The 26826-nt window shown below is 40.6% G+C and overlaps 1 protein-coding gene across 2 annotated transcripts; it reads left to right on the top strand.

Annotated features, from left to right (window-relative positions):
* Positions 1 to 1700: 1700 nt before the first annotated feature.
* OPRM1 (opioid receptor mu 1) lies at positions 1701 to 26035 on the top strand. Of its 2 annotated transcripts, none has more exons than XM_003640960.6 (4): positions 1701 to 2187; positions 16159 to 16511; positions 17527 to 18047; positions 23653 to 26035. In XM_003640960.6, exons 1-4 carry the CDS (start codon positions 1853 to 1855, stop codon positions 23689 to 23691), a joined length of 1248 nt encoding a protein of 415 aa, XP_003641008.4. In that variant the 5' UTR covers positions 1701 to 1852; the 3' UTR covers positions 23692 to 26035. The 2 variants fall into 2 exon arrangements, with proteins under 2 accessions (XP_003641008.4, XP_015139739.1); XM_015284253.4 differs by having other exon boundaries at positions 24189 to 26035.
* Positions 26036 to 26826: the final 791 nt, after the last annotated feature.

Here is a 26826-nt window from a genome sequence, read left to right on the forward strand (position 1 = left end):
CAAAGGGCCTTCTGATACCTAGAATGATACAAAGCTGACTTTAACACAGGATACACCAAAAAAAGCTGTAGCAGCCTTGATTTTTGTTTCCCATCTGCCCTACTCCTTTCACAGCCATGCACAGGTGTATCCAAAAGGCCAAACACTGACTGTGTCTAGGCTTACATTAAACTATTTTGATGGCTTTGGTGGAACAAAGGGGAAGCAGTGAGAGAGGTTCCTGTACTATGCACGTACCCAAAGATAAAAGTCTTTGGGAATGGCCCAGTTTTAAAGCCCTGTTCCTCCTGTGTTGTGTACAACTAAACACACTATACTTCAAGAAGCAATGAATTTCACCATGAGAAGTCTCTGAGTACTTACTTTCATTTCTGCCTGTCCGCAAATGTTTTCAATTCTGAACCTTTTTCTGAATATGATGCTAAATGGTTCTCCCATCAATAAACCCTGAAAATACTCTCTCTGGCCACCAAGTAGTATGTGCTATCTACACAAAGAACCTGTTAACAGCCTGCTTGATTTTCTTCCTCCACTCCATTATGTCTTGGTGAGATTTGAAAATATATAACTTAAAAAAAAAAAAAATGAACATCTATTTCTCAAATCTATATCCCTCTCTAAGTCCAGTGACACTCCATTTTAGTTTTCACTGTTTTTCCACCTCACTGCTAAAGGTCAGAGATACTTTAGAAGAGTGTGTGGTCTTCTACTGTTACCCACCCTAACCAGCGCTGGCTGCCATTACTTCTGACACAAAAGCTCAGGAAATCCTTGATCTAAATTGCCTATATTTTTGCATCTTTCTGGCAAGTTGCAATTCATCTCTTCTTCTTCACTTCTGCCATTATCACTCCTGAAATAGCAGGACACGCTCTGCCAGTGGTAAGCAGAGACAATGAGTACAAGCCTGTGATGAGGCAGCAGGGGCAATCACCACCACTCCATCTCCCTCCTGATCACCAGTATTTCTTCTGCCTTACCAAGGAACCCTTCTGATTTCATTGATGAAGCAGTAAAAGAAATGGGTCCTGGTAATTAGCAATCAGCCACCCCGCTGGCACTGCTGGCAATGTCTCTCTGTACACAGAAATGTGCAAATAAGCAGAAGGCAAGTCAAGCACCTGGTACAGCGTACGGACATTGCCTTCCAGTTAAGAGAATGGTGTCCGTATCTTTCTTTTTGAATATTATCACATCTGACAACAATCACACCAACATCTAGGGGACAGGGCTCTTTTAGGTCTGGAGTGGAAATACCTCTGAAAACTGTGAGGATACAGGAGGTCCAAATCATTTCCAAAGCACAATTCTGTCTAGTGTGGTACCACACAGCTCCCCACGTTTTACTTCCAGTGTCAGCTACCCTTTCCCCAAGCCACAGAATCAGGGAGGGTGCAGTCTGGTCGATAACCTCGATTCACTGAATTAATCAGCAGCACGCTGACCCCTGCTCCGCTCAGGCAGCATCGCCAGACATTTCTCCCTCCTGCCCATCCCCACTTCCCCGGGGAAGGAAACGCTTTAAGCGCTCCCCAGCCCCAGAAGCACAGCAGGGCAAACTCTACTACATCCGCACAACCCTACTCCCAAGGAGTGCTTCACTCGACACATCATGAAAATCTCAGAGGGGAGTGAAGCGCCACCTCCCCTCGCCCCGCGTCTTCGCCGCTGTCGCAGCCCCTCCTCCCGGCCCGCCCGCCACACACATGTGCCCGCAGCCAGCGGCGGGGCGCGCCGTCGGGGCGGGCGGGAGCCGCCGCCGCCTCCCCGGCACCGCCCGCGCTGCGCGTCGCTCGCACTCGGGTGCGGGGAGCCGGTGGCCGCTCTGACGCCGCCGCCGCCGCCGCGTACCATGGCCGTCGCTTACCTCCTGGGGAACGGCTCCGCGCCGCTCCTCGCCGGCGCGCTGGAGGTCCCCTTCGGAGCCAATGCCTCCGCTGCCGCCTGCCGCCCCGCCGTGCCTCCCTGCGCGGCCGCGCCTCCGGGCGCGTGGGGTAACAGCACGGCGGGCTGGAACCGCTCCGAGCCTTGCGGCGGTGCCAACGGCAGCGCGGGCGGCGGGCCATGCGCTCCCGCGGGCGGCGGAGGCCCCTCTGTGGTCACGGCTATCGCCATCATGGCCCTCTACTCTGTAGTGTGCGTCGTGGGGCTTTTCGGCAACTTCTTGGTCATGTACGTCATCATCAGGTGAGTGCCGCCGTCGGGCTGCGGAACGGCGTTCCGGCGGCGGCGGGGTGCAACGGAGCCTCCGCGGAGCGGTGCGGTGCGAGGGACTCCTGTCTCTTGGGTGCGGGGTGGAAGAGGCTTTGGGAAAGCGTTTGAGCGAGAGATCGCGGAGGGCAAACGCGGCGGGGCCGAGCGCCCCGTCGGAGATGCTCCGCGGGCCCCTAGGGCTGCAGCACCCGGCAGAGCTCCGACCGCGGAGCCCGACTCTCAAAGCTGTCCGCTGCTGAGGGAGGGTGGAAGGGGATCGCGGTCACCTCGTGTACGGCTGTACGCTCAGCACTCAGCACGCGTCTGTCCCCAAACGTGTGCCAACACAAAAGCAAAACATAAATGGCATCGCGGCTCAATGCTTCTCTCTGCCTGGATTTATAGAGCTCTACCTCGAGTGTTGAAATGGGTGTTTTATGCTTGTATACATCTGTGTCGGTGTACGTGTGTAGACATCCACGCGTACGCACGGGGATCCTGTCAGTTCCCCAGGCTCCCAGCTGCGCTGCAGCACTGAGCGGCATTGTCACCCGCAGGTCCCTCACAAATGTGCCTTTCACGCACGAGGAATCTCATACCCGTAAACCGGCGGCGAGCGGGTGGCAGCGAGATGAAACAGGCTCCGGCGGGGCCCGGGTCGGGTGGTCGGATTCCATGGAGGAACAGTGCCACCTCCCGGGGGCGGCGGGGCCGAACGGGACGAAGATGCCCTCGAATGCCCGGGGTCGGGGCTGGCCCGGCACCGCCTTCCCCCGGGCGGCTGGTCTTTCCGAGCCACGCTTCTGCGAGGGGTGCCCCTGGGGACTGCTCCCTCCTTGCGGCAGGACTTGCAGTTCCCCCGGGTCCAGAAAGCAGCCTCTGTCCCTCTGGGCAGGCGCTGCGTGGGGCTCAGTGGCGGCTATAACAAGCCGGGGTGATGCTCTGATGATTCCTTTGGTGTACAACATAACAGCAGCTGCTGGGGATGTCTCTGCAAAACCCGTGCAACTCGTAAACCTAATGGGAACCACACACCAATGGTTCAGACTATGATAGTTAAGAATCCTACTGGTTTTAGCCATACTTTAGAGGCAGAATTGGGAAGATTCTTAGTGCCATGAGGGTTTGATCAAGCTGAGATCCAAGATGTCTGTGTGAGAAGTGCTCCTGAACAGGAGCATGACTGCAATGGTCTGAGCAAGTGGTGAACCCCTTCCTCTGGGAGAAGAAGCAGATGCACAATGTAACAGAGCCAGAATGGTTGTCAGCAGTGTGTATGTTACAAGTTTTCCATGGAATTGTATATTTATACCAGCCATAACCTGTTCTGGGTTCATATTTCTTATATTAATTAATTCAATTACACTTACACCACAAAGCCAAATTGAATGAGGCACCTGCATTCAGCTTTCTATCTTGAGGCCATCTTTCCCAGAGATTAAAGCTTAACACAAAAGCCAGAAGCAATGGAAGGCAAAAAATATGTTTTAATTTTACAGAGGAAGACATAAATCAGTTAAATTACCTCCCTAGAACCACTCTGGAATTCTGCAGCAAAGATAGGACTGAACCCAGGTCTCCTATGCTTTCACAGCAAGAAGTTTTCCATATGACATAATTCCTTCTCAATTAATATCATACACCTATTTCCCAATTTAGAATGAAGAAACAGCTTGCTTATTATGGTTGAATATAATCTGTGGTTTAAGCATCACAACAGTGCCTTTCCTTTCTGTGCTTCTGTGTAGGTTTGATATACTTGGGCAGCAGTAAGGAACTTTTTGAGTCTTTTCTTGTTGCAGGCTATACTAACATGAGAGCATTCCCAAATTGTATCGTATGCGTATATGGAACAGTGAGCTTATGTGCTCGTATTAATGAAACCTTAGATCCCACTAAAGATAGGAGGCAAATCTTTCCCTGGATCAAATTTGACATACTATAAATCTCCCCATCTTTGTCTACCTTTCATACAATCACTGTTCAAGAAAAAGGAAGTTTTGATGTTTGTGTTAATTTTGAGGTGAATTAATACTACAAGAAAGAAGATTTGAAGCTTGTTTACCTTGAAAATGCCAGGAGCTGGGAGGGAAATGCTCAGATGTCTGGAACTGTCCCTACTCACCTCTTAGAGTCCAGTGAAAGTTTAGAGTGCTACATGCTAATACATTGTGCTCAGCTTCTTTGGAAACGTTTTTTGGAATAGCTATTAAGTTATTTTTATAAGCAGATGACCTAAAAGCCCCATCCAGTTGTCCCGTCTCTTCCAAGTGAAGCAGATCCGTCAGCCTGGAACCAGAGCTGTGCAGGTGCTTGCCTGATATGGAACTGTCGTTATCAATATACAGTGTCATGGGCTTTGTATACCTGTACATAATCATTAATGCAATCTCAACCACCCTCCTCGTTCTCCCAAATGGTTTCTGTTCAGCTGAATTATTTCTTCCTTGAATTAATATTTACAACGCATTGTATCTACAGTGTGTGAAGCTGAACCCCATGTTACCAACACTGAGCTGTTTCCTTTGTGAAGTATGAAAAATGCCTTCTGAGTGACAGCAATAATAGTCAGGTTTTACTGCCAGCCACGAATTTCATTATCTGTTTTCCTCATGTGTTTTGTTTAAGCATGAACTACTAATACGAACAGTGTCATTACAACTACATTAACAGCAAATGCTACTGCTAGTTGCTGCAGAGTACAAGACAGTGTACAATTAGTATCATCATGTGGCATTGAATTAATTTCACATCAATCTATAGGCTTTTCTTGCTTTCTAGACAAGTCAGTGGGATATGATGAGAAGGAGAAGAAGAATATGCCCTATGATTAAAGAGGTGTGCACAGTGCTAGAAAGCCGTGATAGATCATAGCTGAACATCTTTGGCATCACCAGAGTGGAGAAGCTGAGGCCCCAGCCCTGCACTGGGTGAAATGCCCTGAGAGGGCTGCGATGCCACCTATAGATGCTATCAGCACTCAGGGCAAGAGCAATGCCTTAATTGCTGTGCTAATCGTTTTGTTACATATCATAAACAAAGGAGCCTGAGGTGCCCTGTGATCCTTCACTGGCTGAGGGAAGTGCCTTGTTTCATTAGAGTAAATGATTACACTAGCATTTTGATTTTTTTTTTTTAAAGCCCATAAAATTAAAATAAGGAAAGAAGTCTGCTTTGAGGCAAAAAAAGCTTTTTACATTTCTCAGGATAATATCTCAACTATGTTTTGAAAAATAAAGTAAAATTATGACTGAATCATCATCTGATTTGGGATGATTGCACACTGCTGAAACCTCTGCTTACTTCAGCCTGTCTCACTTGTGCTTTGGGAATACTATTTTGGTAAGAAAGGAATTTGGCATGTAATTTCAATTGTAGGAAGAATAGATGTCTTCAGAGGAATACTCTGATACGTGTAAAGAAAGGAAAAAGTGAGGAGTTCATAAACAGGATATAGCGTATAGGGTGGAGAGAGTGATTTGAGAAAGTAAGCTGAAAATGACCCATTGAAAATGATCAGAGGTTAAAACAGGCTGAAGCAAAGAGTTTTTAAAAACAAACAAACAAACAAACAAAAAAAAAAACAGGAGCTCTTCTTTGCAAAGTGACATAGTGACATGGAGTTATGGATGCAGCGTGAAAGAAGATTCATGGCATGTCTTGTGTCAGCATAGATCGGGGAATTTAGAAACCTAGAAATCTATAAAATTCATTCTTTTCTTTCCTTCCCACAGCAACGTGAATGTCCCTTCATTTGGATGGCACTGCATCTGCCATCTCCAGGGAGACCTGATAGTGGCCTTTCAGTATCTAATGGAGGGATATAAGAAAGGGGACAGACTCTTTAGCAGGGTCTGTTGTGATAGGACAAGGGGAAATGGTTTCAAACTAAAAGAAGGAAGGTTTAGATTGGGCATAAGGAAGAAGTTTTTTACAATAAAGATGATGAGACTCTGGAACAGGTTGCCCAGGGAAGTGGTGGAGGCCGCATCCTTGCAGACGATCAAGGTCTGAAGGAATCTGAGTAGACAAGACAAGCCCAGAAGCTGAGTTCAAAGAGAGGTGCAGTGAGAAGATGACCCTCAACACACCACATTACACAAAGGCATATGTCTCGTTTGCACACTGCTTGCAATAAAAATTTACCTGCTTCTACTAGAGGGTAAATGTTTGACTACTAAGGTGCTCCCCTCTCCTCCAGGGCCAAGAGGAGTAGATTAGATAAAATGCCATGTATACTTTTGTATTTTCATTTTGTTTAAGTTATATTGATACAACCATGGTTGACTACCTCAGAATGGCCCTGGTCTCTCTGAGGTAGAGGCTAGATCAGGATGCCCAGCCAGCTCCTACCTGCGGTACATGGGGCTGCCCCTGCAGCACCTCCACCCCTGGGCAGAGGTAGGCTGAAAACTTCTCCCCTCACTGAATTTCCTCATAAATGTCAGTCTGATTGTACTGACTATTCATGGTATCAGTAAAGCTAGAACATATTATAAGCACATATTATTCATATTTTAATTACTAGCAAACTAATGATGAGTTAATGTGAGCTAGCATAATCCTGAGATACTATTTCATTTCATTTTAATTTGCACTGTTTTGTTTTCAAATCATCAGTCATAGCTTCTAATGAATACTGTTGAAAGGCTTTTCTTTTTAAATTTTTCTAGAGCAAAAGATGACATATAAAAATCTCAAACAAAACATGATGTAAGCCAAACAGTCTCAGAATCATTACCTCTTTTCCAGGCATAGACAGTAACTGGTGTTTAGACAAAGAGAGGAAGAAAGAGAAGCATCCCTGTATGAGACTCCTTCTAGCAGTCTATTGTATTGCAGACAGACTTCTGGACTGCATTTTGTATCGGCATTTTTTCAGTACCTTTCTGTGCACGTTTTTCCATGCAGCAGTCCCAAAAATATCTGAATCTAAAATAAAGTTGGAAATAATATGTTGGAAATTCTGTTTTGAAGCAGTCATTTTCTAAAGTAAAATTTGAGGATTCTGAAACATTGTTAAGAATTCTAAATTAGTTATTTTTAAGCCTGGGGGCTCTGAGGGAGTGTTGTAAGGATCCTGACTAATGGACACTTTCATGAAAAAAAAGATTGTTTTTATTGGGATTCCCTGTGAAAATGTGTTTCCAATCCTTGATTGTTCTCTTCAAAATACAAAGCTACTCATTATATCTATATTTTAGAAAAACCTGGGAGAAACTATTTAGTGAGTTCTTGTTAGGCTCATCTCAAGCAAAGTTCTTATAATCATCTGTTTCTTGTTTGGTCTATACCGTGGAATTTGGCTTTCCTGTTGTGTTAGCGGGGATTCTATCATTATCTTTCAAAGACCTTGCTCCTCATAAAAATTGGCTTCTAAGGGTATTCACTAGCATTCCACGGCTTAGCCTAACTGTGTTAAGTACCATTCATCTGTTTAACGTTAAACATTTTTTGTTTATATTTCCCTTTGAATTTGCATGATGAAAAAAGGTAAAGATGATAGGTGATAAGTTGTATCTAGTCAAGTAACTGTGAAGGACATGAAATAGCATGTTTTTCCACCTTCTCACTGAGAAGTGTTCAATTATCAGCTATGAGATCTTGTGTCTCAGATCAGGAATAAAACTTCAAAACAAAACTGTGCAGAGTGGGGTGTGTGGCACAGAGCAATTCCAGCATGAGTGGATTTGCTTTCTTGAAGGAGAGAGCAGCAATTGCAATCTTTTCCTGTTCCCCCCTTGCACATTGCTGACCTCCATGTCAGCCCTGGGATGTGCTGCTTCAGTAGACAAACATCCAAGAAGCCAGTTTCCCAAATTCTTCTCCTAAAGTGATGGTGTCACTGCCTCCCTCAGAGCCCCAGTTCCAGACGCAAACTTGTCCTTGTCACATGGTACCAAATCCATGCTTGCTATTACTTTACACGTGGTCTTCTCAAAACATACAGTCACACTTCCTCTTTCTGTCATGCCTGCCTTCTTCACCCCCATCTTTCCCCATTCCCTCTTCTTCACGGCCACATCCTCCTCCACATTCATCCTCTCTCCTGTCCCTTTGTCTCACCTCTATTGCTCCTTTCCAGATCGCACTCAACACTTTCACAAGAAGATCCCGATCTCTTACACACAAGAGACTGTACCCTGCATATTTAGCAAAACTCTTCTCTGTATGGTCTCTGGCACTGCCTTGAGCCCCATGCTGCTGCTATGAAAGCTTTTTACCAGGGAGGATTGCCGCTGCTGTTCCCCATCACTTCTTTGTGGATTTCATTTCTGCTAGCAGTAAAACTGTCTTCAAAAGCTTCCCTGCCAGCTTCTGTGCCAAGCAGGGGATCTTTCATGTACAGTCCTCACCTGAGGAGATCAGTCTACAAATCAGGAATATTTGTGGAAGATCTCTTTATCTTCTGAAAATAGGGAAAATAGCTGTTAATTTGCCTCTCCTATAAAAATGTAACCTCAGTTGTCACTGACATAGTCCTTATCACTTCCCTGAATGCATAGGGGAGAAAGTTAAGATGCTGACAGCTTTCATTTGCATGTCTTTGGGCAAAGCAAAAAATTACAGCAATAAGCACTCGCTGCTGGATAATGGCAATATACTGGAGTTACCATTTTTAACACCATTGATTTATTTCTCAGAGATATGTTACACAATAACTGCAAAAACAGCAGCCATTACTGGAGACTCATATGTGCTTCAGTGTCAAACTTGCAGAGATAAAGCTAGAGATGGCTTAATAAACAGACCAGAATGAGTCCAGGAATAATTTGCAGATAATGTTTCCTTTCTTTAACTAGATTGAGGGGAACAATTCAGTAAACCAGCAGCTGACTGCACAAGAATTGCAGCATACATGTTGCTGTCATTTCTTCTTATCATAAAATAGCTCTTTGTGGCTTCTGGGAAAAGAAATAAGAAATTAGGTTGATAGGAGTTATAAGACATTGCAACATCTTAAATATTTGCCTGGCAAGTAGGTATGAATATATTTGAAGACCAAATATTGGTTAATTCCAATGATATTTTGCATAAACATGTAATTAAAAAAAAAAAAAACATGAAAATAATGAGAGAATAATGATAATAAAATAATTACCTGTTAGAACTACTGTGGAATTTGTGTGTTCTGTCTGGAATAATCTCCTTGCTAGTAAATCCCTTCAGTCACACCTGAAGGGGAAGGACCAGCTTTCCCTTGGTAAGTAGCTTTTTTTCCCAAAGATGGAAGCTTATTTTGTTTGCCCTGTGAAGGGACTAAGCTCACTAATTCAAACCAAACAGCAGAAAAGGATCTCTATATGATCTCACTTTGCAGAAAGAAAAAGAAAAAAGAAAAAAAAAAAAAACCAGCAGGAAAAGCCATTATAGAAAGCAGCGAGTGAGTTTTAGCCCAAAGCCCAACACATTATTGTAATTAATTGAAAACAGGATGAGTCAGATGCCCTCACGACTCTGTCATTGGCACCATGTCATTCCTGAAAGGGCTAGTGCTGGAACCTCACAGGCTTTTGTTCAGCTTTTCTGCACCACGGCTGAGATCTGAGTGAAGCTGCTAATTGGTTCTGAGTAAAGAAGAAACCTGAGCAGATGTTCCTGCATGAATCCTTCCTTCTTTACCTGTCATGTGTAAGCAAATACCACCATCTGTAAATGCCTTAACACACACCGATATGGGGAAAAGGCACAATAGGATGACAAAGATAGGAAGCTACCCTGAGGGAAGTAAACTTCGGTGAAATTCTGGATTCCATTCATTTGTGTTAGGGAAAACAATAAAGTAAAATGGTGACTGAGGTAAGACTGAAAGTGGTAAGAGCTGAAACAGCTACAGTTCAGCAGTTGTTGCGCATTCAGCACATACCACCAAACTTCTTCAGAGAATGTGCATCCCCTTGCAAATGTGTGAGGAAGGAAGAAGACAGCTGCTCTGTTATAGGGCAGTGTGCCTTGCTGCATTTCCCACCACTGTAAGTCAAATAAGTGGGCTCCGCAGTGCCAGGCCTAGCACACTGCCCAAGTATGCCATGCCTTGGCACCTGAAGTGAGGCATGGTATATTCATGGGTTTTTTTTTAATCCTTCTAATTAACCCACCAACTCACTCTTCACAACCTCAGAGTTCTGGTTGTTTTTGCTCATTTACAAATGTGAAATTTGATGGATAAGCCAGATAAATTTTGTCTTTAGGCAACAGAGAGCTTCCTGTTGCTCTATGTTCACCGAGTTCAGCATTTACACTTCTGTCTCCTTAACAGCAGTGACTGGCAAAGGCTTTAACAGGACCAACTGCTGCCTCTGTATCAACAGCAGGAAATTTTGTTCCCTTCTTCAGTTCAGTTTTTGCCCCAAACACTGAGTACAGAAAGTAAGCAAATGTGCTTGCAGTAACACAGTTTCACTGTAACTAAGCGTGAACATTTTCTGCTATGATTGCTGTACCTGTTGGGTTTGTCTTTGTTTCTGTTTGGTGTTTGGATGCCTCCCCTGAGAGACTGTTATTTTTGAATTACATCCATGTATATGATCTCCTATTGAGAGCATAAATCAAAAGGACAAGTTGATCGTTAACCAGTGTGTCACTTGCAGTCCAGGTGGCCTGACTGCGTAGTTATGTGCTTGCACAAATTGTGCTTGTATGTAGAGCTTGAGTTTAATGGCTTCCAGCATTCTGGAGTATTCCTGAATAGGAAAATCAAAGACTGAATCTTCAAGCTGATGAAATCGTGTGCTCTGTGACAGGTAGATTAGGCTCGTATGGAATATACATGACTTTCAAAGCTTTAATCAGTAGCAGGCTGTTACAACACCACAGCTATGGCTGAGATCCTGTGCAGGTCTTTTACTCTATAGAGAAAGATGCACTACAGTGCAAAAGAAAAAAAAGAAAAAGGACAATTAGACAGGATGGCCATCAGTTAATTCTACCACTTGAGACCAAAGGTACTTTCCAGGTTATAGCAGAGAGGCTTCACTTCATAGTCAAACATACTCATTGGATTAATAGACAGAAGAAAGTGTTGTCCAGACCAGCCTGAACTGTTGTCAGAGCTATAAGGGCTCAATGAAAAATGAAAGTACTAAATATGTTATGAAAGCACACATGAAAAAATCTGTTTTTCTTACTGTTTTTGGGTTGCATATAAAAAATGTACCTGAAGAGCCATGGAAATAAATGTTCATTTAAATTGGTTCAACTAGTCATGCTTCACATGTTTTAATCTTCCCACCCAAGGAGACCTCAACAAATCTAATGCATGCCCACAATGATTCTTCATTTGTTTAACAAGTCATTTATACAAGAAGAATATGAATTTAAACACTAACCTAATCTCATCCAGAATCAACAAGAATTATGTCAGGTTGTCTGAATGCAAGACCTAATTGCTGGCTGTTGTTTCTTTGAGCAGCCAAGCCAGATTCATGAAAGACTGCTTTCTGCAGTAAATCTCCTGTAATTAACTGTTTTTTTTCAGATATTTTCCACTGTACATAGATCAATTGAAGCAGCTTTTGTCTCCCAACTAGCTTTGAACAAAGGCTTGCATGCCTTTATGTTGCTGAAAGTGGTTGTTATCAATCTATCATTGGCCCACCTATCTCTTAAGTGCAAAAGACTGTTTCTGCTTCTCTCCTCACTGTTCTCAAATGAATTTATAATGACATGTATTGCTATATTCATTGGGCTAAATGTGAACTGTGTCTCTACCTTCTTTGCACCAGGTTAGTGGTACAAAGATGGTATAAGATTGATGTGTTATAGGACTGAAAGGTCTGGGAGAGAATATATTTCATCAGTCCATATGGATGTAAATGGCTTCTCCAATAGGTGGTATGGACAAGAGTCAGGTAGCAGTATATCAACTGTGTCTGTTAGGCTTAGAAAAAGCATACTGTGTACTAAAAATGTCATGCGTTGTTTTGTTTGTTGATGTTGCTTTTTTTTTTTTTTTAAGAAAATGTGAGTCATGTTATTTGTTCTTTTCTTTTGAGCTATTGAGGCTTAAAACACTTTTCAAAAAATCAATCACCTCCAAAGGTGATCAGCTGAAGACGTCACTGTTGGAATGGGCAGGCCAGAAACAGAGCTGTGGTGTGTCTTGCAGCAAGAGGGAGAAGCACAAGGATACACACATCACTTTCCTCTGGTGTGTCTGGGAGCTGAACAGGGAGATGCTCATGGCCCCTGCTCAAGGTGCTATCACACTTTCTGCAAATGAGGCAGGGTCTTTTTAGGTTCTATAATTCAATAATTCTAGTCTGATTAATTTTTTTTTGATGGCTTTGCAAACTACAGCTGGCCCACAGCCTACCAGTCTAAGGCTTTTATGTATCCTTGAGTGTCATGAACTTAGTGACTTTCAGTAGAATTCTCATATTTTTCCTTATTGCTTTCTTCTTACTGCAAGCAAATTCCAGTTGAGTGGATCTCTACAGCTCAAATCTTCAAACTTCAGATATATTTTAAATCTTTGCTGGATAGAGCAGTAATAGGGCAAGGCTGAATATGACCTACAGAATTAGGCAGACCTGAAGCTGTAAATCTAAACTGTCATATCATAATATATATTTTAAAAAAAGAAACTTAATAAAAATTAATATTTTATGATACAAAATCTACTCCGACAATATAGAAAAAGTGTGCCAGGGGCTATCCAAATTATAATGAGCATAATTAATTTTAATATTAAGAGCAATACTGAGGTAAATGTTCACCACTCTAGTGGCCTTGAATCGCACTGTAAAAGCAGTATCCATTAAAAGATTGTATTTATACACACAGTGCTGTTGGTATTATAAAAAAGTTTTACAGGTAGCCCATGACTAAAACTGCATAGAATATCCAGTCCATCTGAAGTATATTTCTTCACATACACATCTGTGTCCTATGATGAAAATGTTTGCTCCGCTTCTTCAAATGGATAGACTGATAACTTAGCAAAAAGTAAAATAAAAGCTAAGATCAAGACTTTGAAGAGCTTCATTTTCGGGACTGTTATTTTTCATGCTGTTAAAATCAATTTGTCAATATTTATTTTTTCATACAAAAGAAAACAATCCTAGCGACACTGATAATCTATTTGGAGAAACACACCTTCAACAAAATGTACTTTTTAGCGATAATGTTGTTATAAAATCTTGAAATATTCAGTACAGAGAAATACCCAGATCCCATAAAAGTCACTGAAAAAAATATTGTGAATTTCAATAGGCTTTTGTTCATGAAGCAACTGTGGAGGTAAATACTTTCTAGCACCACAAAAGCTCTACTTCCTTTCTTTGTAAGAAAGTGTGATTATAAATACGTAAGTTACAAGAGTACATCAAGCAGAATTTTTCATTAATAGTCTCCAGAGCCTATTGTGTGAAATTACTATGTGAAATAATGAAAAGTCCAAGAACTTTTAGGCTTAAATTTGTGTAGCATTAAGTGGGGCCCATGGTAGTATCAGTGAAGAAATGCTATTCCATTTATTCAGAGTTTTTCTTGCCTTTCCTCTAGCACACTAAACTGAGAGAGATTTACCTATCAGCTGATGTATCTTTTTTTGCTGTGTCAAGCATTGTCTTTAAAGCATTGGAATGGCTTTAATTACTGATAAAAAATCATTATCATGAGTTGATGATGATGTGCTTTCTGGACAGAATTCCTATAGAATCAGATACAATGGCATTGGCATTGAGCTACATACCTAAACTTGTATATTCTTCTCCATCTGTGAAGACAGAGTGGTCACTTCAGAGCTGAGAATGGTCCAGCAACATGGGTGAGAGCACTGAGTCTGCATTTGTCTTTTCTCAGCTTCTAAGGGTTCAGAGCCATTGCCCTTCCTCTGCCATCATTGCTATTGCTGCCTGAGCCAATCAGGCTGGAGCAAGCTTTGCGTGTCTGCTCACAATGGCATTAAACATCCAGGTTTACTCTCTGGATTGAGCATTAGCTAATCTAGGAACTGTTGTCAGACTTGTAGAGAACACATTCATTTTTGATAAACAGCAAGAGAGATAACAAAGAGAGGGCTTAGTGCAAGTTTTTTTTCCTTAGTAAAGTCATTATTGAAATATTCCTATTTTCATTCTCCTCTCCAAGGTTCTTCAACAAATTGCCCAGCAAATATTCTCTCCACCTTCCTAGATTGCTTTTAGAGCTGCAGCTCATTGTGTCTCTCCCACACTGCAATCCTGTGCATTTTTTTTCTAAGTTATTCCCTACAGATAGAAGCACAGATGCTTGCAGCAACTATGTCTTCCTAAATTGCTGTTACAGTCTGTTGGATAAAGGGAGTACTCCCCTAAGAAAAGTTTGCAGGGTACATTAACTTCAAAGAACAGATTTTATTTAAAACTTGGAAGATCGTAGTTCTCATCACAGCAGTCAAGTAACAGCTTGGGTCTACTTGAAAAATGTTTAAAAGAACACCTTGGATTGACATTAACATTGTTATTGGATCCTCATGCACAGTGTGATGAAATAAGAGAACAAAAACGGCATGGACTTCATCAGATGTTCATCATAAAAGTTATCTAGTTGCATTCAGGATGAAATCTGCATTCCTCCAGCCCCTAACAAGAAGTTCCACAGATGTGCTCCCTTTGTAGCCCTGTCATGGGCTCTTTGCAGCTGACTCGTGTTCTGAAGAGATCAGAGAGAAAAAAAAAAAATTAAATACTGTATTTTACAGTTTGTCTTCTCCAACAAATTGCCCAAAAGGTCTTTTTAAAGGGCTGTTCCAATTGCAAATCAGTTTATACAATATAAAATGCCTGATCAAATACTGTACTTGTTATTTTGCAGAATCACAGGAGAATTTCATCAAAAGAGCAAGCCATCTAACCCCCCAAAAGCTGGCCTCAGTGCCTAGCAACCTCAGCAGCAATCAGGACAAACTAGCCAGGAGTGATTACTTGGAGTGAAATGTTCGTTGTGCCACTGGAAAATATATCATCCTCACTAATAGTGGATGTCAGGTGCTACTGATGTGACACAAGGGCTTGAAACTGTAAAGAAACTGTAAAGAAACTGTAAAAAAAAAATGGATGAAACAAAGGAATAATTTTAATTCTACCTTTAGGAATGCAAACACAAAGCATGTAAAGTTCCCCTGCTCAGCTGTGGTTCGTGTGACATATTTAAAGTTCAGAAAGTGTTTTTTTGTGTTAGTGCCACAGACTTAAGAAAAGAAGAGAATTCAAAATAGTTTGAAGTCTCACCTGTCAGAATTGACTCTGTGGAGCACAGCAGTGCATGCATACCTACTTTAAGCAACAGGGCTAAGCATTCACCCAGGGCTGGTGGTTTTATTGATATGTACATTTCATGTGGTCGATAGCATCTGTCTTCTCATTCAGTTGGAGTATCTATCCAATTTGTATAGGACCCTGAGATCAGTAACAGTAGTAACCATAATAGTAACCATCATAACAAATTATTTTTAAATTATTTGATTATAAGCAGGTAAGTTAGTCTTAAAATAAAAGCCTGAATTTTCACACTTATTCCAAAAGTAATTACATCATTACTACTCCACAACCAAGAAATGCTGTGTGCTCCATTGCTGTAGACCACACTTCTTATTCTTGTCATGGCATGAGAAGATACACAAAATCTGCCCATTCAGTACAGTGACCAGTGTGTACAAACGTGGTTTTTTTTAGTTCTGTTAGTGGTTCTTTAGCAATCATAATATTGTTTCTTCTATGTATGTCCTTTCTGCACAAATTAATTTAGTGTTTTCTTATCCTTCTTATACCTGTTAGGTAATGTCTGACTGATTTATAAACATCACTGTAGATAAACCAGAGCAAGATGATTTGATTTAAAGGTGAACGGTAGAAGAGATGATCTTTAATACCATTTAGCATGTTATTTCACTGAAGTAACTTTTAGACGGTGCACTGGCCTCAATTTTGTTTAATGTTGTTAGTTGCAGTCATTCACTTTCTTTGCTGATTTTTTTTCTAGATACACAAAAATGAAGACTGCCACCAATATCTATATTTTCAATCTTGCATTGGCAGATGCACTAGCAACAAGTACTTTGCCATTCCAGAGTGTGAATTACTTGATGGGAACATGGCCATTTGGTACAATCCTTTGTAAGATTGTTATATCCATAGACTACTACAATATGTTCACCAGTATCTTTACACTCTGCACCATGAGTGTGGATCGCTACGTAGCCGTTTGCCACCCAGTCAAGGCCCTTGATTTCCGTACCCCCAGAAATGCCAAAATTGTCAATGTCTGCAACTGGATTCTTTCTTCTGCCATTGGTCTGCCAGTTATGTTTATGGCAACTACTAAATACAGGCAAGGTAAGTCTTGCTTTTCATGCTCAAATTGAATATTTCAATGTTTGAACTCCCTTCTTCACTGTTTCTTTTTATTGTAGAGGTGCTGAACTAATTTCTGACCTGCAGACTGTGTAAAGTTATGCCAAAAGCCATCTTTAACAATTTTGCAGCTAGCCCTACTTGACTAGACACAGCATTGCATATGATCAGTCTTTGATGACTGGCAGCTCCAGAAGGAACCATGAGAATCCTGCTCCACACAATTACTGCAGTGTTTTCAAAAGCATCCATGCCTACCCTTCTGGACAAGAGGGCCAGTGGTATCCTGACATACATTAAAAAATGTGTGTCCAGCAGATCAAGGGAAGTTACCCTCTTCCTCTCCTCTGCCTTGGTATGGCTGCATCTGGAGTACTGTATCAGTACTGCACAGGAGGCATTGTTTTACTCAGTATATTCCTGCTGAAGTTGGCAGTCACAGACAGTGGCTATATGTTTTCAACTCTGCCTTGCAGGGATAGTGCAGAACTTAGAGCATGTTCTGAAGCACTAGTGCTCAGAGATCTTCCTTCAAATGACAGCATTTCAACATATATCAAAAACACTCCATAGTGCATGGTTACCAAGTATCATATCATTCTCTTCCCTTTTGCGCTGAAATACCAAAATTTGCTGCAGATATGGTGGTTAAATCATCACCAGGCTTTATATCAAAAGTGAGCCCAAGTTTAGGCATTTATGACAATTCAACTCTTTTTCTTCTGAAATTCTACATGGAATTCCAAGCAATATAATGCAAAGGAGAATGTGTTACTTTTTGGGTTTATTTTTCTAACTGAAGCTTCCTAAATGTTTCGCAACACTGTGTCCTATCTCTGTGTGTACCAATGACAGATTACAGATTGTTTCATTTTAGTTATTTACGTAATAAAAATTCATCTATTTGCTTACAGTATTAAAAATATATATATATATTTAAAGGAAAGCAAATATAAAACTGTCCGTTTTGTTCTCTGCTGTTTTCTTCTTTCTCTAGGCTCTATTGACTGCACACTTACATTCTCCCACCCTGCTTGGTACTGGGAAAACCTACTGAAAATCTGTGTGTTCATCTTTGCCTTCATCATGCCAGTCCTGATCATTACTGTGTGCTATGGGCTGATGATTTTACGCCTAAAGAGTGTCCGCATGTTATCTGGCTCTAAAGAGAAGGACAGGAACCTGCGAAGGATCACAAGGATGGTTCTTGTAGTGGTGGCAGTGTTCATCATCTGCTGGACTCCTATCCACATTTATGTCATCATTAAAGCCCTGGTCAACATCCCAGAAACTACTTTCCAGACTGTCTCCTGGCACTTTTGTATTGCTTTAGGTTATATAAATAGCTGCCTCAATCCAGTCCTGTATGCATTTCTAGATGAGAATTTCAAAAGGTGTTTCAGAGAGTTCTGCATCCCCACCTCCTCAACTATTGAGCAGCAAAACTCCACCAGGGTCCGACAAAATACTCGTGACCATGCTTCCACTGCCAACACTGTGGACAGGACTAACCATCAGGTATGACTAGCAGTGGAGATGTCATCTCTGGATCCGGGCCTCCCGCTTGGAGATGACATGTATTCTGAAGTTACGGTTTATACTGATTTGTAGCTATTTAAAGGTCTGAATACCTTCGAGGCTACATTTGAAGCTGGTGTAGTCATACACATTGACCCCAGTTATGCATGGTGTTGGTTCTTTTCTAGTCTAGTTGGTGCCCAGATGCTGAGCTCTTTGCTTTCAAAGGTACCTCGCATGGTTGGGTCCAGTGTGCGTGTGTACACACAACATCCAAAACAGTGTGTTTCATTTGCAGAATGTTTACATCAGGTGAATGTTTTGAACAGGTTGGAAAATAATCACAGATTTCTCTATTCATACTCCTTGTTTACTCCTACAAGACTGCTATGTCTCTCTTCTGCTGTTTCATTAGTGAATTGAAAAGAGAAAAAGCTGTGCATATACACTTTTTGATTAACGTACAAGGAAGGCCTACAAGGCCCTATTTCTGCTGAAAGGGTTGTAAGAAGTAGACTAAAGTCTTCTGCATGCAGTTCTTGTGCTAGATCATTATCTGTGTTGGCTAGTGTGGGTTTTGAGATATATATATATTTATATAAATATAAAAATATGCGTACATGTTAAGGAGTGTTGTACCATTTTGCCATTTAAGGTGTACAGAGCATTCCTTTTCTATGAAGAAAAAGCCTTTGAGGAGTAGAGGTTTTGTAGCACAGCAGACACCAAGAGAAAAATATCAAGAATCTCATTTTCATTCAGACTGTATTTTCTTAGCTTTTGCAAAAAAGTCTTTTTGTTACATATCTAACATTCATGTTCCTGTGATGATTCCCAAGTTGCCAAACCACATTGCTCACTGAACATCAAGCAAAACATAAAAGCAAATTATAGCATTCTAGCAAAGCAGTACTAGAAAGGGTTTTAATCTTCTCTGGAATTCATTGAAGAGAAGAAAGGCACAAGCCTAGTTCATTCCTTGCCACATCACCTTTTGTTGGAAGATCAGCAATATACGTAAGTTGCTCTTACATGAGCTTCTTGGCTGCCCCTTCAGCCACAAGCTAAGCACCTTCTTGAGGTGCAGAAGTCAGTGGCTTCTGTGTGAGAAATAGCTTATTTGCCAAACATGGGACAACGGGAAGCCCGTAGTGCAGTAGTAATTGCACCAGAAAAGAGGAAGAAACAGGCTGAAGGGAGAGGAATAAGGTGTACTAAGCATCTGCAATTAGTGATGTCATTCACAAGCACCTGATTCGTACATGCTAAGCTGTGGCCTGTGATGTCAGTTAGCACCTGCGTGGTCTTTAACAGAAAATATTAAGACCTTCATTGTCCAAAGAACTGATCCAGTTTCAGACTTGTGTTTTTTCTCACATGGAACAGGTTCTCACTTGGAAACTGGGGGGGATCTCACAAGGGAAAGCTGTGATTGTTATCAGTCTTACCCCCACTTCAGTGGTGGAGCAGTATGGCCAAATGTGTCATGGGCCCATACATGTATGTATGTATGTACATAGTATTCATTATATGAAGCAAAAGTTTATTTGATAGATTCAGCTCTCACTAGTGCATTTGTGATCCTCAGTGGAGTCAGTTTTGTGCACATCTGACAACAGAATTTGATCTTTACCTAGTAAATGTCCATCATTTTACAGTGCAGTTTGGAGGCATATATCTTCAACATTTATTTATAAATCTTTTTATAAATTTTAGAAGAGCTGTAGCCTAAATTTCTACCCTTAGCAAAAATTATTATCATACTGGCAAAGGCTGATTAAAATAAAGCCTATTTCACTATATACAGAGCAAACAGAACAGAAGATGATCCTTCCCAAAAAGATTACAATCTACACCAAGGGACAGAGTCACCTGAGGTAGGGACAGAAGTTAGCTTTTCAATGGCGGTAGGGAGCAAGCTAATCACACAGTTGGAATTTTGGCTGAGTGGTTTTACTCGTTTCCTTCAGTGAGTAGCAGTGGAATTAGTTACAGATAAATAAAGCATACTGAAGAGAACTGAAAGGGAAGATGATGGAGGGAAATGGAGCTGACAGGAAGAATGCAGAAGAGAAAGGGGAACGTCAGGAATAACATCAGGCAGAGGCAGCGAGGGAGGAAACTGAAGTGATGATGTACATGTAACAAAAGTGTGTTCACAACTGTAAGAAATTGTGCAACTTCCCAGCTTTCCCTGCTTCTGTAACCCTTCCTAGCAACTTGCTAGCAGGTTTCCCTGAGGCCATGATGAAGAAGACTTACTTGGAAACTCCTGTCCTCATAGATGTGTTTTCATAGTCTGGTATTTAAGAGAATTTGATGTGGCCATAAACAGGCTCGATTGTTTCCCTCACCACCATTCAGCAATCCTTGCTTTGGCAGATGCTGCCACTGCTTTCTTTCTGCCAGATATGCTCTCTAGATCAGACCTCAACCTTCTCACTGTGGCACTCCCTGGGCGCAGCGCACCAGATAGCAGCAGCAGTATTTCTCATCCTCTGCAGAGGCAATGGAATACAACCACAGCAAGCCGTGATCACAGCTGAATATTAAACTTCATTTTTATATTTTCTTCTACAACAAACTTGTCTGTAAGAGACAACACTTTTGGTGTCTCTTACTATCAAAATGACTGAAAGGTTGCACGACTTCTACTCTGAGGTGGTTCTCTGAGTAGTACTGACAAATGTAACATTGTGTTTATTTTAGACAGAAAAAGCCCTAGAGTGAATGCAGCTTTTTCTCTCAGAAAAATGTGAAATAGCACTTTGCTCAGTCGGTGAACTTCTGTAAATTCTATTGACAGGACATTCTTTTCACAGGTAAGTGCTTTCTGTACAGGCAAGCCTAGCCAGCATATCTGTATTGATCTAAGTACACTGGCAAGCTCTTTCTTGTATAGATAAGGCCTTGGAGAGCATTTGCAATGAATTCTAATTGCACAACTGTATAGTTGTGGGCACAGTTCAAGTTATTTTCAAAGAAACAGCTGTTCTGCAAGTTGCTTTTTTTGCCAAGTGAGAATTCTTACTCCTGCTAAAGGTAATGAGAATTGCAGGCACTTAATCGCAGAACAGCTTGGGGCCTCATACTCTTAAAGCACTCAAAATAAGCATTCACTTGTGGAAATAACAATCGTGTTTTCTATCAGTGCAAAAGCAGGAACAGCAAACACAAATGTTCATATTACTCTGAGTTTAGATATTTGCCTTTGGCTTATTTCATGGGTCTTTGAGGTTGCTGAAAGGTTTTTCTGGTTTAAGAATTTGATTACTTTTTATCAGCATTTAGGAAAAGTACAAAACAAGTTCTGACATCCCCCAGAAATGCAGCACTGATGGTGTGAGCATTTATAAAAATTGTATGTGCTTGGTGAAGTAATTTGTTCCTGAGGGAGAAAAGACTGGTGGCTAATCTGGCATCCAGATATAGAAATATAAAGGATATTGAAGTAAAGAAAAACTATTTCTAAGTTGAAACAAGAAAAAAATTTAAAAGCGGGTTTAACTAACAGAAAAAAGTACTTTCTTACATGTTAGTTTTCCTAGCGCTCTCTGACAGCTTACGAACAAATATGGGGAGTACTGGTGAGTCCTGTGCAGAAACCTGATAAAAGCTGTATGGATTCTACAACTTCAATCTTTAGCAGGTTTCACATCTACCTGTTTTAATGAAGGACCTTTCTATGTGTTATTAGAAAGTTGGCATATGTCCGCTGTATATAATATGGTGCTCAATTATAAAACACTGATTTCTTATAAAAACTATTTCTGTCAATTCTATAAGTTTGTATTAGTTTAGCAGATTCTTAAAAACTAGGCTTTCTTTTGTGGCTGAGTTGCACTGGCATAGGACCCTTATAAATCTTCTACATAGCAGAGAAAACAGAATATTTTCCAGACAATTTAATTAAAGGGGTTAACAAGTATAAACAATGCTATGAGGACTGAAACTAATTAAATGAATCCTAAGGCTGCATATTTTTTGTGATGCAGTCCTTAAACTGAACGTTAGAATGAATGGACATCAGAACATTTTTTTTTCCATAAGAGCTGCATATTCTATTACAGAATCACAGAATTCTGTAGTTCACAGGAATCACTGGACATCTTCTCCTCCAACCCCCTGCTAAAGCAAGGTCACACAGGAAAGCATCCAAGAAGGTTTTGAATGTCTCAGAGGAGACTCCACAACACCTCTGGACAACCTGTTCCAGTACTCTATCACCGTCATAGTAAAGAAGTTCTTCCTCATGTTCATTTGAAACTTCCTGTGTTCCAGTTTGTGTCCACTGCCCATTTTCCTGTCACTGGACAATTAAAAGAGTCTGGCCCCTCCACTTGACTCCCACCTATTAGGTATTTATAAGCATTTATAAGATCCCATCTCAGGGCTTCTCCAGACTGAACAGTCCCAGCTTCTCAGCCTTTCCTCATAAGAGAAGCTTATGGCCAACCCATTGTCCATCAGGACACATAGGTCTTTCTCTGCAGAGTTCCTCTCCAGCAGGTAATTCCTTTCCAGCAAGTGATTCAATTCAGAAGTGAAATTAACTTCAAAATTCATTTACAGGTCTGGACTTCTCCAAAAGATAGATATTCAGATTCAAAATCAAGTCATTTTCTAATAAAAAGTTGCTGAGGAGAAACATTTTTCAATGTAGAATAAAGAAAGCCCCTACATATATTATGCTGAATTGAACAAGCATTTAAGTTATGTTCTGGCTTTGGATAAATTTATCTCCAATTAGTATTCCTAACAGACGTCACTTCTGAAAGTGCCTGGAAAACAGAACAGTTAGAAAATAAACTTTCTCCTCACTCCAAAAACAGATGCAACACATTACCTTCTCTTCACAGTTCATCTGTGACAATGCTTTCGATAAATAAACACTTTACTTACAATATCTTCCTATTTTCAACAATTTCTGATTGCTGAGCAGTAAAAAGGGTTGCAGGTTTTCAGGATGTGATGTGTAGTAAGCAGATTTTTCTTGATGAAAATTTCTGTATTGATATCATGCCTGTACATGAATAGGCATGGATACTGTGGGCACCCAGGGCAGAAGGACAGTTGTGATTATTTCCTGATGTAACTCCATCTCACACAGAATGTAAACTGGATTTGTAAATTCAAATCCAGAAGTTAGCCAATTTACTGATGTGAACACAGAAAGCATGCTGATATAGCATCTAAAATACCAGCTTCCTTGCAGTCGCTACAAAAAGAATACAGGGAGTGAGTGAAATCCTTCTCTACAAGTGAAATTCACAGAGGGTTCCCATCTAGAAGGAAAACAGCTGGCTTGCTGTGAAACAGACTCTCATGCAAACACGACAGCACTGAATGTCTGTTTCTGTGTCGTTAAAGGTCAGACATGAAATTTTTCTCTTACCATTCTCTCTACCTTGTTGTATTATGACAAAGACTCATCCTCGCCCTGCTGCCTGGGCTACCAGCTCAGCTTTACAGAGCAGGGTAATAGCTGCAAATGGGATGTAAACACCTCTTAAAAAAACACACATTGTAAACACACAAACTGGTGGGGGGTTGAGGGCATAAATCAAGTAATTGCTCACTGTATTTGCAATTTCTTTCCTTTCAGTTGGAACTCCAAGAAGCTGAAACCACCCCACTGCCGTGACAGGGTCTGCTGCAGTATAGCTCTCAAAGCAATTACAAACCAGTGCCACAGTGTTTCTGTGCAGTCCATTTTGGGAAGGTGTAGGATATGCTTTCCCTCAAAAGAGGAAAAAAAAAAAAAAAAAAAAAAAGAATAATCATAGAGGAAAGTGCCTGCTTTTCCAGTCTGTCAAAAACTGCTTCTGCAGCACTTCTACACTGCTCATAACAGAAGCATGAAACTCAATGGCAAGCAGAGCCAAGAGGTATGGGGGCTTTCCAAGCTGCACTGTTCGAAACAGTCGTATTAACCAGGAATACATCTGTTAGTCTAAAAGCAAAGCTATCTGATATGCTCTGGCAAGTTACAATGGCGTTAAACAGGTTGGAAACAAAAGTTCAAAAGACAGACAACTTTTGAAAAAAAAAAAAAAAAAAGGAAGTTGAGCTTTTAATGACAGGAAATAATGGGAAATGAAGTTGGTTACTTGATTTACATTTAAATTTTTTTTTTTGTAGAGGTGTTTTCTGTGTATGTTGTTTGTGTGCCAAAATCTCACAGGATCATCCAGAACAACACGCTGGAAATTCAAGAGTTCTTCACTTACAAAGATTGCATGTTCCATAACTTCAGAGGGAAAATATTTCCTTCAGTGATCATTTAAAGAAAATAAAAACCTCCAAGCATCACCCTTCTCTTCTACTTCTCACATAAGAACTTTTACAATCAAAACAATGAGGTATCAGTTTACCTAATAAAGTAAATGAAAGTATCCCATGCTGTTATTGGTAGAATTATCCCCCCAAAAAGTGTTGACTCTGTTACTGTAAACTCCATTGTGAATAGATATACAGCTATAAGCTTGTCAGAGCTGGCACAGGCAACCAATGAATTCTCTTTTGTTTCCCAAATTTCAACTGCCCTGTCAGCAATATCTCAACTTGGAAGTCAACAACAGTCCCTGCGTGAAGTGGTTGGAAGACTTAGCACATCAGAGCTGCTTAAAAAAAAAATGTTACATTTTGATAGAAATTATTTTTTTCTTAACCAAACCCATACGTTTGCTTTTCCAACTAACTTAATACAGTCTGCATTTCCATTCTGTGTTAGCTAGTAAAACACACAAAGATTTATGAAAGAAATAGCGTACTGAAGTAAATGTCATCCTAGTAAATGTCATCCTATCTGTTTTTAGTATAGAAAATAGAGATATCCATGTAGATAACTTGTGGTGCAATAGTATTTTCTAGACATTGTTTGTTACTTGCTTTGTAAATAACCCATCAGTAGTTAAAAGGGGGGGGTGGGGCAATATACTTAAGTGTACTCTAAAATACAACTCTATGGAACAGGGTTTTCTTCTTTTTATTTCTTCTTATTTATTTCTTACTTTCACTATTAAAATATGCTTTTAGTGTGAAATCACTCGTTTCTGCCTTGGACTATGTAATAAAGACTGAAGGCCAAATCCTTGTGAGTTGTAAATTGAAGTAACACTACTCCTGTTTCATCAGTGTGATGCGGCTAAATATACAGACCTTTATATCAGCATAATATGAAATTAGACATAGAAGTGCCTTTTTTCCATTTTTCTGTTGAAAATTCTGCCATGCTGTCATAGAGATTCCATACTTATTTTTGTATTAGTCTAGACTATTTCCTCATAGTCATCATTAAAGTTTAAACCAGATCTGTCATCATCTAACTTTAAAAAAGCATGGGATAGGAACTTGAAAAAAAAAAAAAAGGACATGTTCTTTTGCACTACACAGCAGTATTATTTAACTAACAAGAAGAACATAAACTAAAGCAGAGATGCAAATTAGCGCTGTCCAACAGCAGAGTCTAGCAGGATCTGAACAGTCTGCCATGTTAACATACAGCAAGCTGAAATATGCTAGACAACCATTGGAAAAGCCTTCAGTAGTAAATCGGGAAGAAAACTAAAGTCATAGTTTAATAGCTAGTTTGAAGTACAGAATTTGCTGTTACAGAATTTGCATAATGAACTGAAAACATCATTTCTATACTTGGAATGTAACAAAGCTCACAGGTAAAATCCTGTGACTTGCCAACAGACTAAAATTTTAAAAGATTTCTGTTTTCTACAGTCCTATAATTAATTGAGCAACCTGACTGTAAATATTTTTAGTAGTACTAATGTTGTTGTAGGCATAATGGTCTAAGGATATGAGGAAGCAAATTTTATTAGCAGAACATTAGCAAAAATAAGTTAAATGCCCTGTTTGTTTATCAAAAGACATGGATGTTTGCTGGCAGTGCTGTGGAGAAAGTATCAAGTTGTTACGCAATCTGTGTATCTTCATTGTAATCCTTTAATAAAAATGCTTGTGTTTCTTGTGTACTTGCACATATTGTATTCACATCACAGCACATGTTGATCATCATGCCCTTTTTTAATAGCTCAGCTCCAGAAAATGCTGTGCTATCAATCGATACCAACACATGACCTTGGAGGTTCTCAGATTAATTATCTGACTGCTTTAAAGAACACCTACCATGTTTTATTTAAAAAGGAGGACATGCAGATAGTTCATTTCTTTTTAATAAAAGGCATACATACCTATTCCTATGATTCTGTAATGCATACATACAGAATGCATAGTACAGCACACAGGGCCTCAGCAAAGTTTTATATATAGAAAAAAGCAAATAAATCTTCAATATTAATGGGCCTTCTGTATATCCCTTATGCACACACATTTCTTGATGACTACAAGTGAGCCAAAGCAAGCCAGCAGCTGCTCTCATCCTTTTCTCAGGCTATGCAAGTCCTAGAAAACCCTGTTGTCCTCAAGGACACATCTGCTGCCACCACTAGTCCTACTAGCCCAATGACACAAGGCAATGGAAGAGAAAAAAAGATAACACAAAACTGCATCAAAACCCATGTTCCACTTGTCTCATAGACACCATCAAGCCACAAAATAATTGAGCTTAGCAAAACACATGCTGGTGTCAGGAAAGGACTGCAAGGTAACGTGAACATACCACAGTACATTCAGTTCCCAATTACACATTAGTATGTAGAAGACATTCATAATTAGTCAGTTCACTGGGTCTGAACTGTGGAGGGTGACCTGAATTGTGATGGATAGTACTGGAAACTCAGCCAGCCTTCAATCTTACTGTGAT

This window comes from Gallus gallus, chromosome 3, assembly GCF_016699485.2.
Source record: "Gallus gallus isolate bGalGal1 chromosome 3, bGalGal1.mat.broiler.GRCg7b, whole genome shotgun sequence".
Classification (NCBI taxonomy): Eukaryota; Metazoa; Chordata; class Aves; order Galliformes; family Phasianidae; genus Gallus; species Gallus gallus.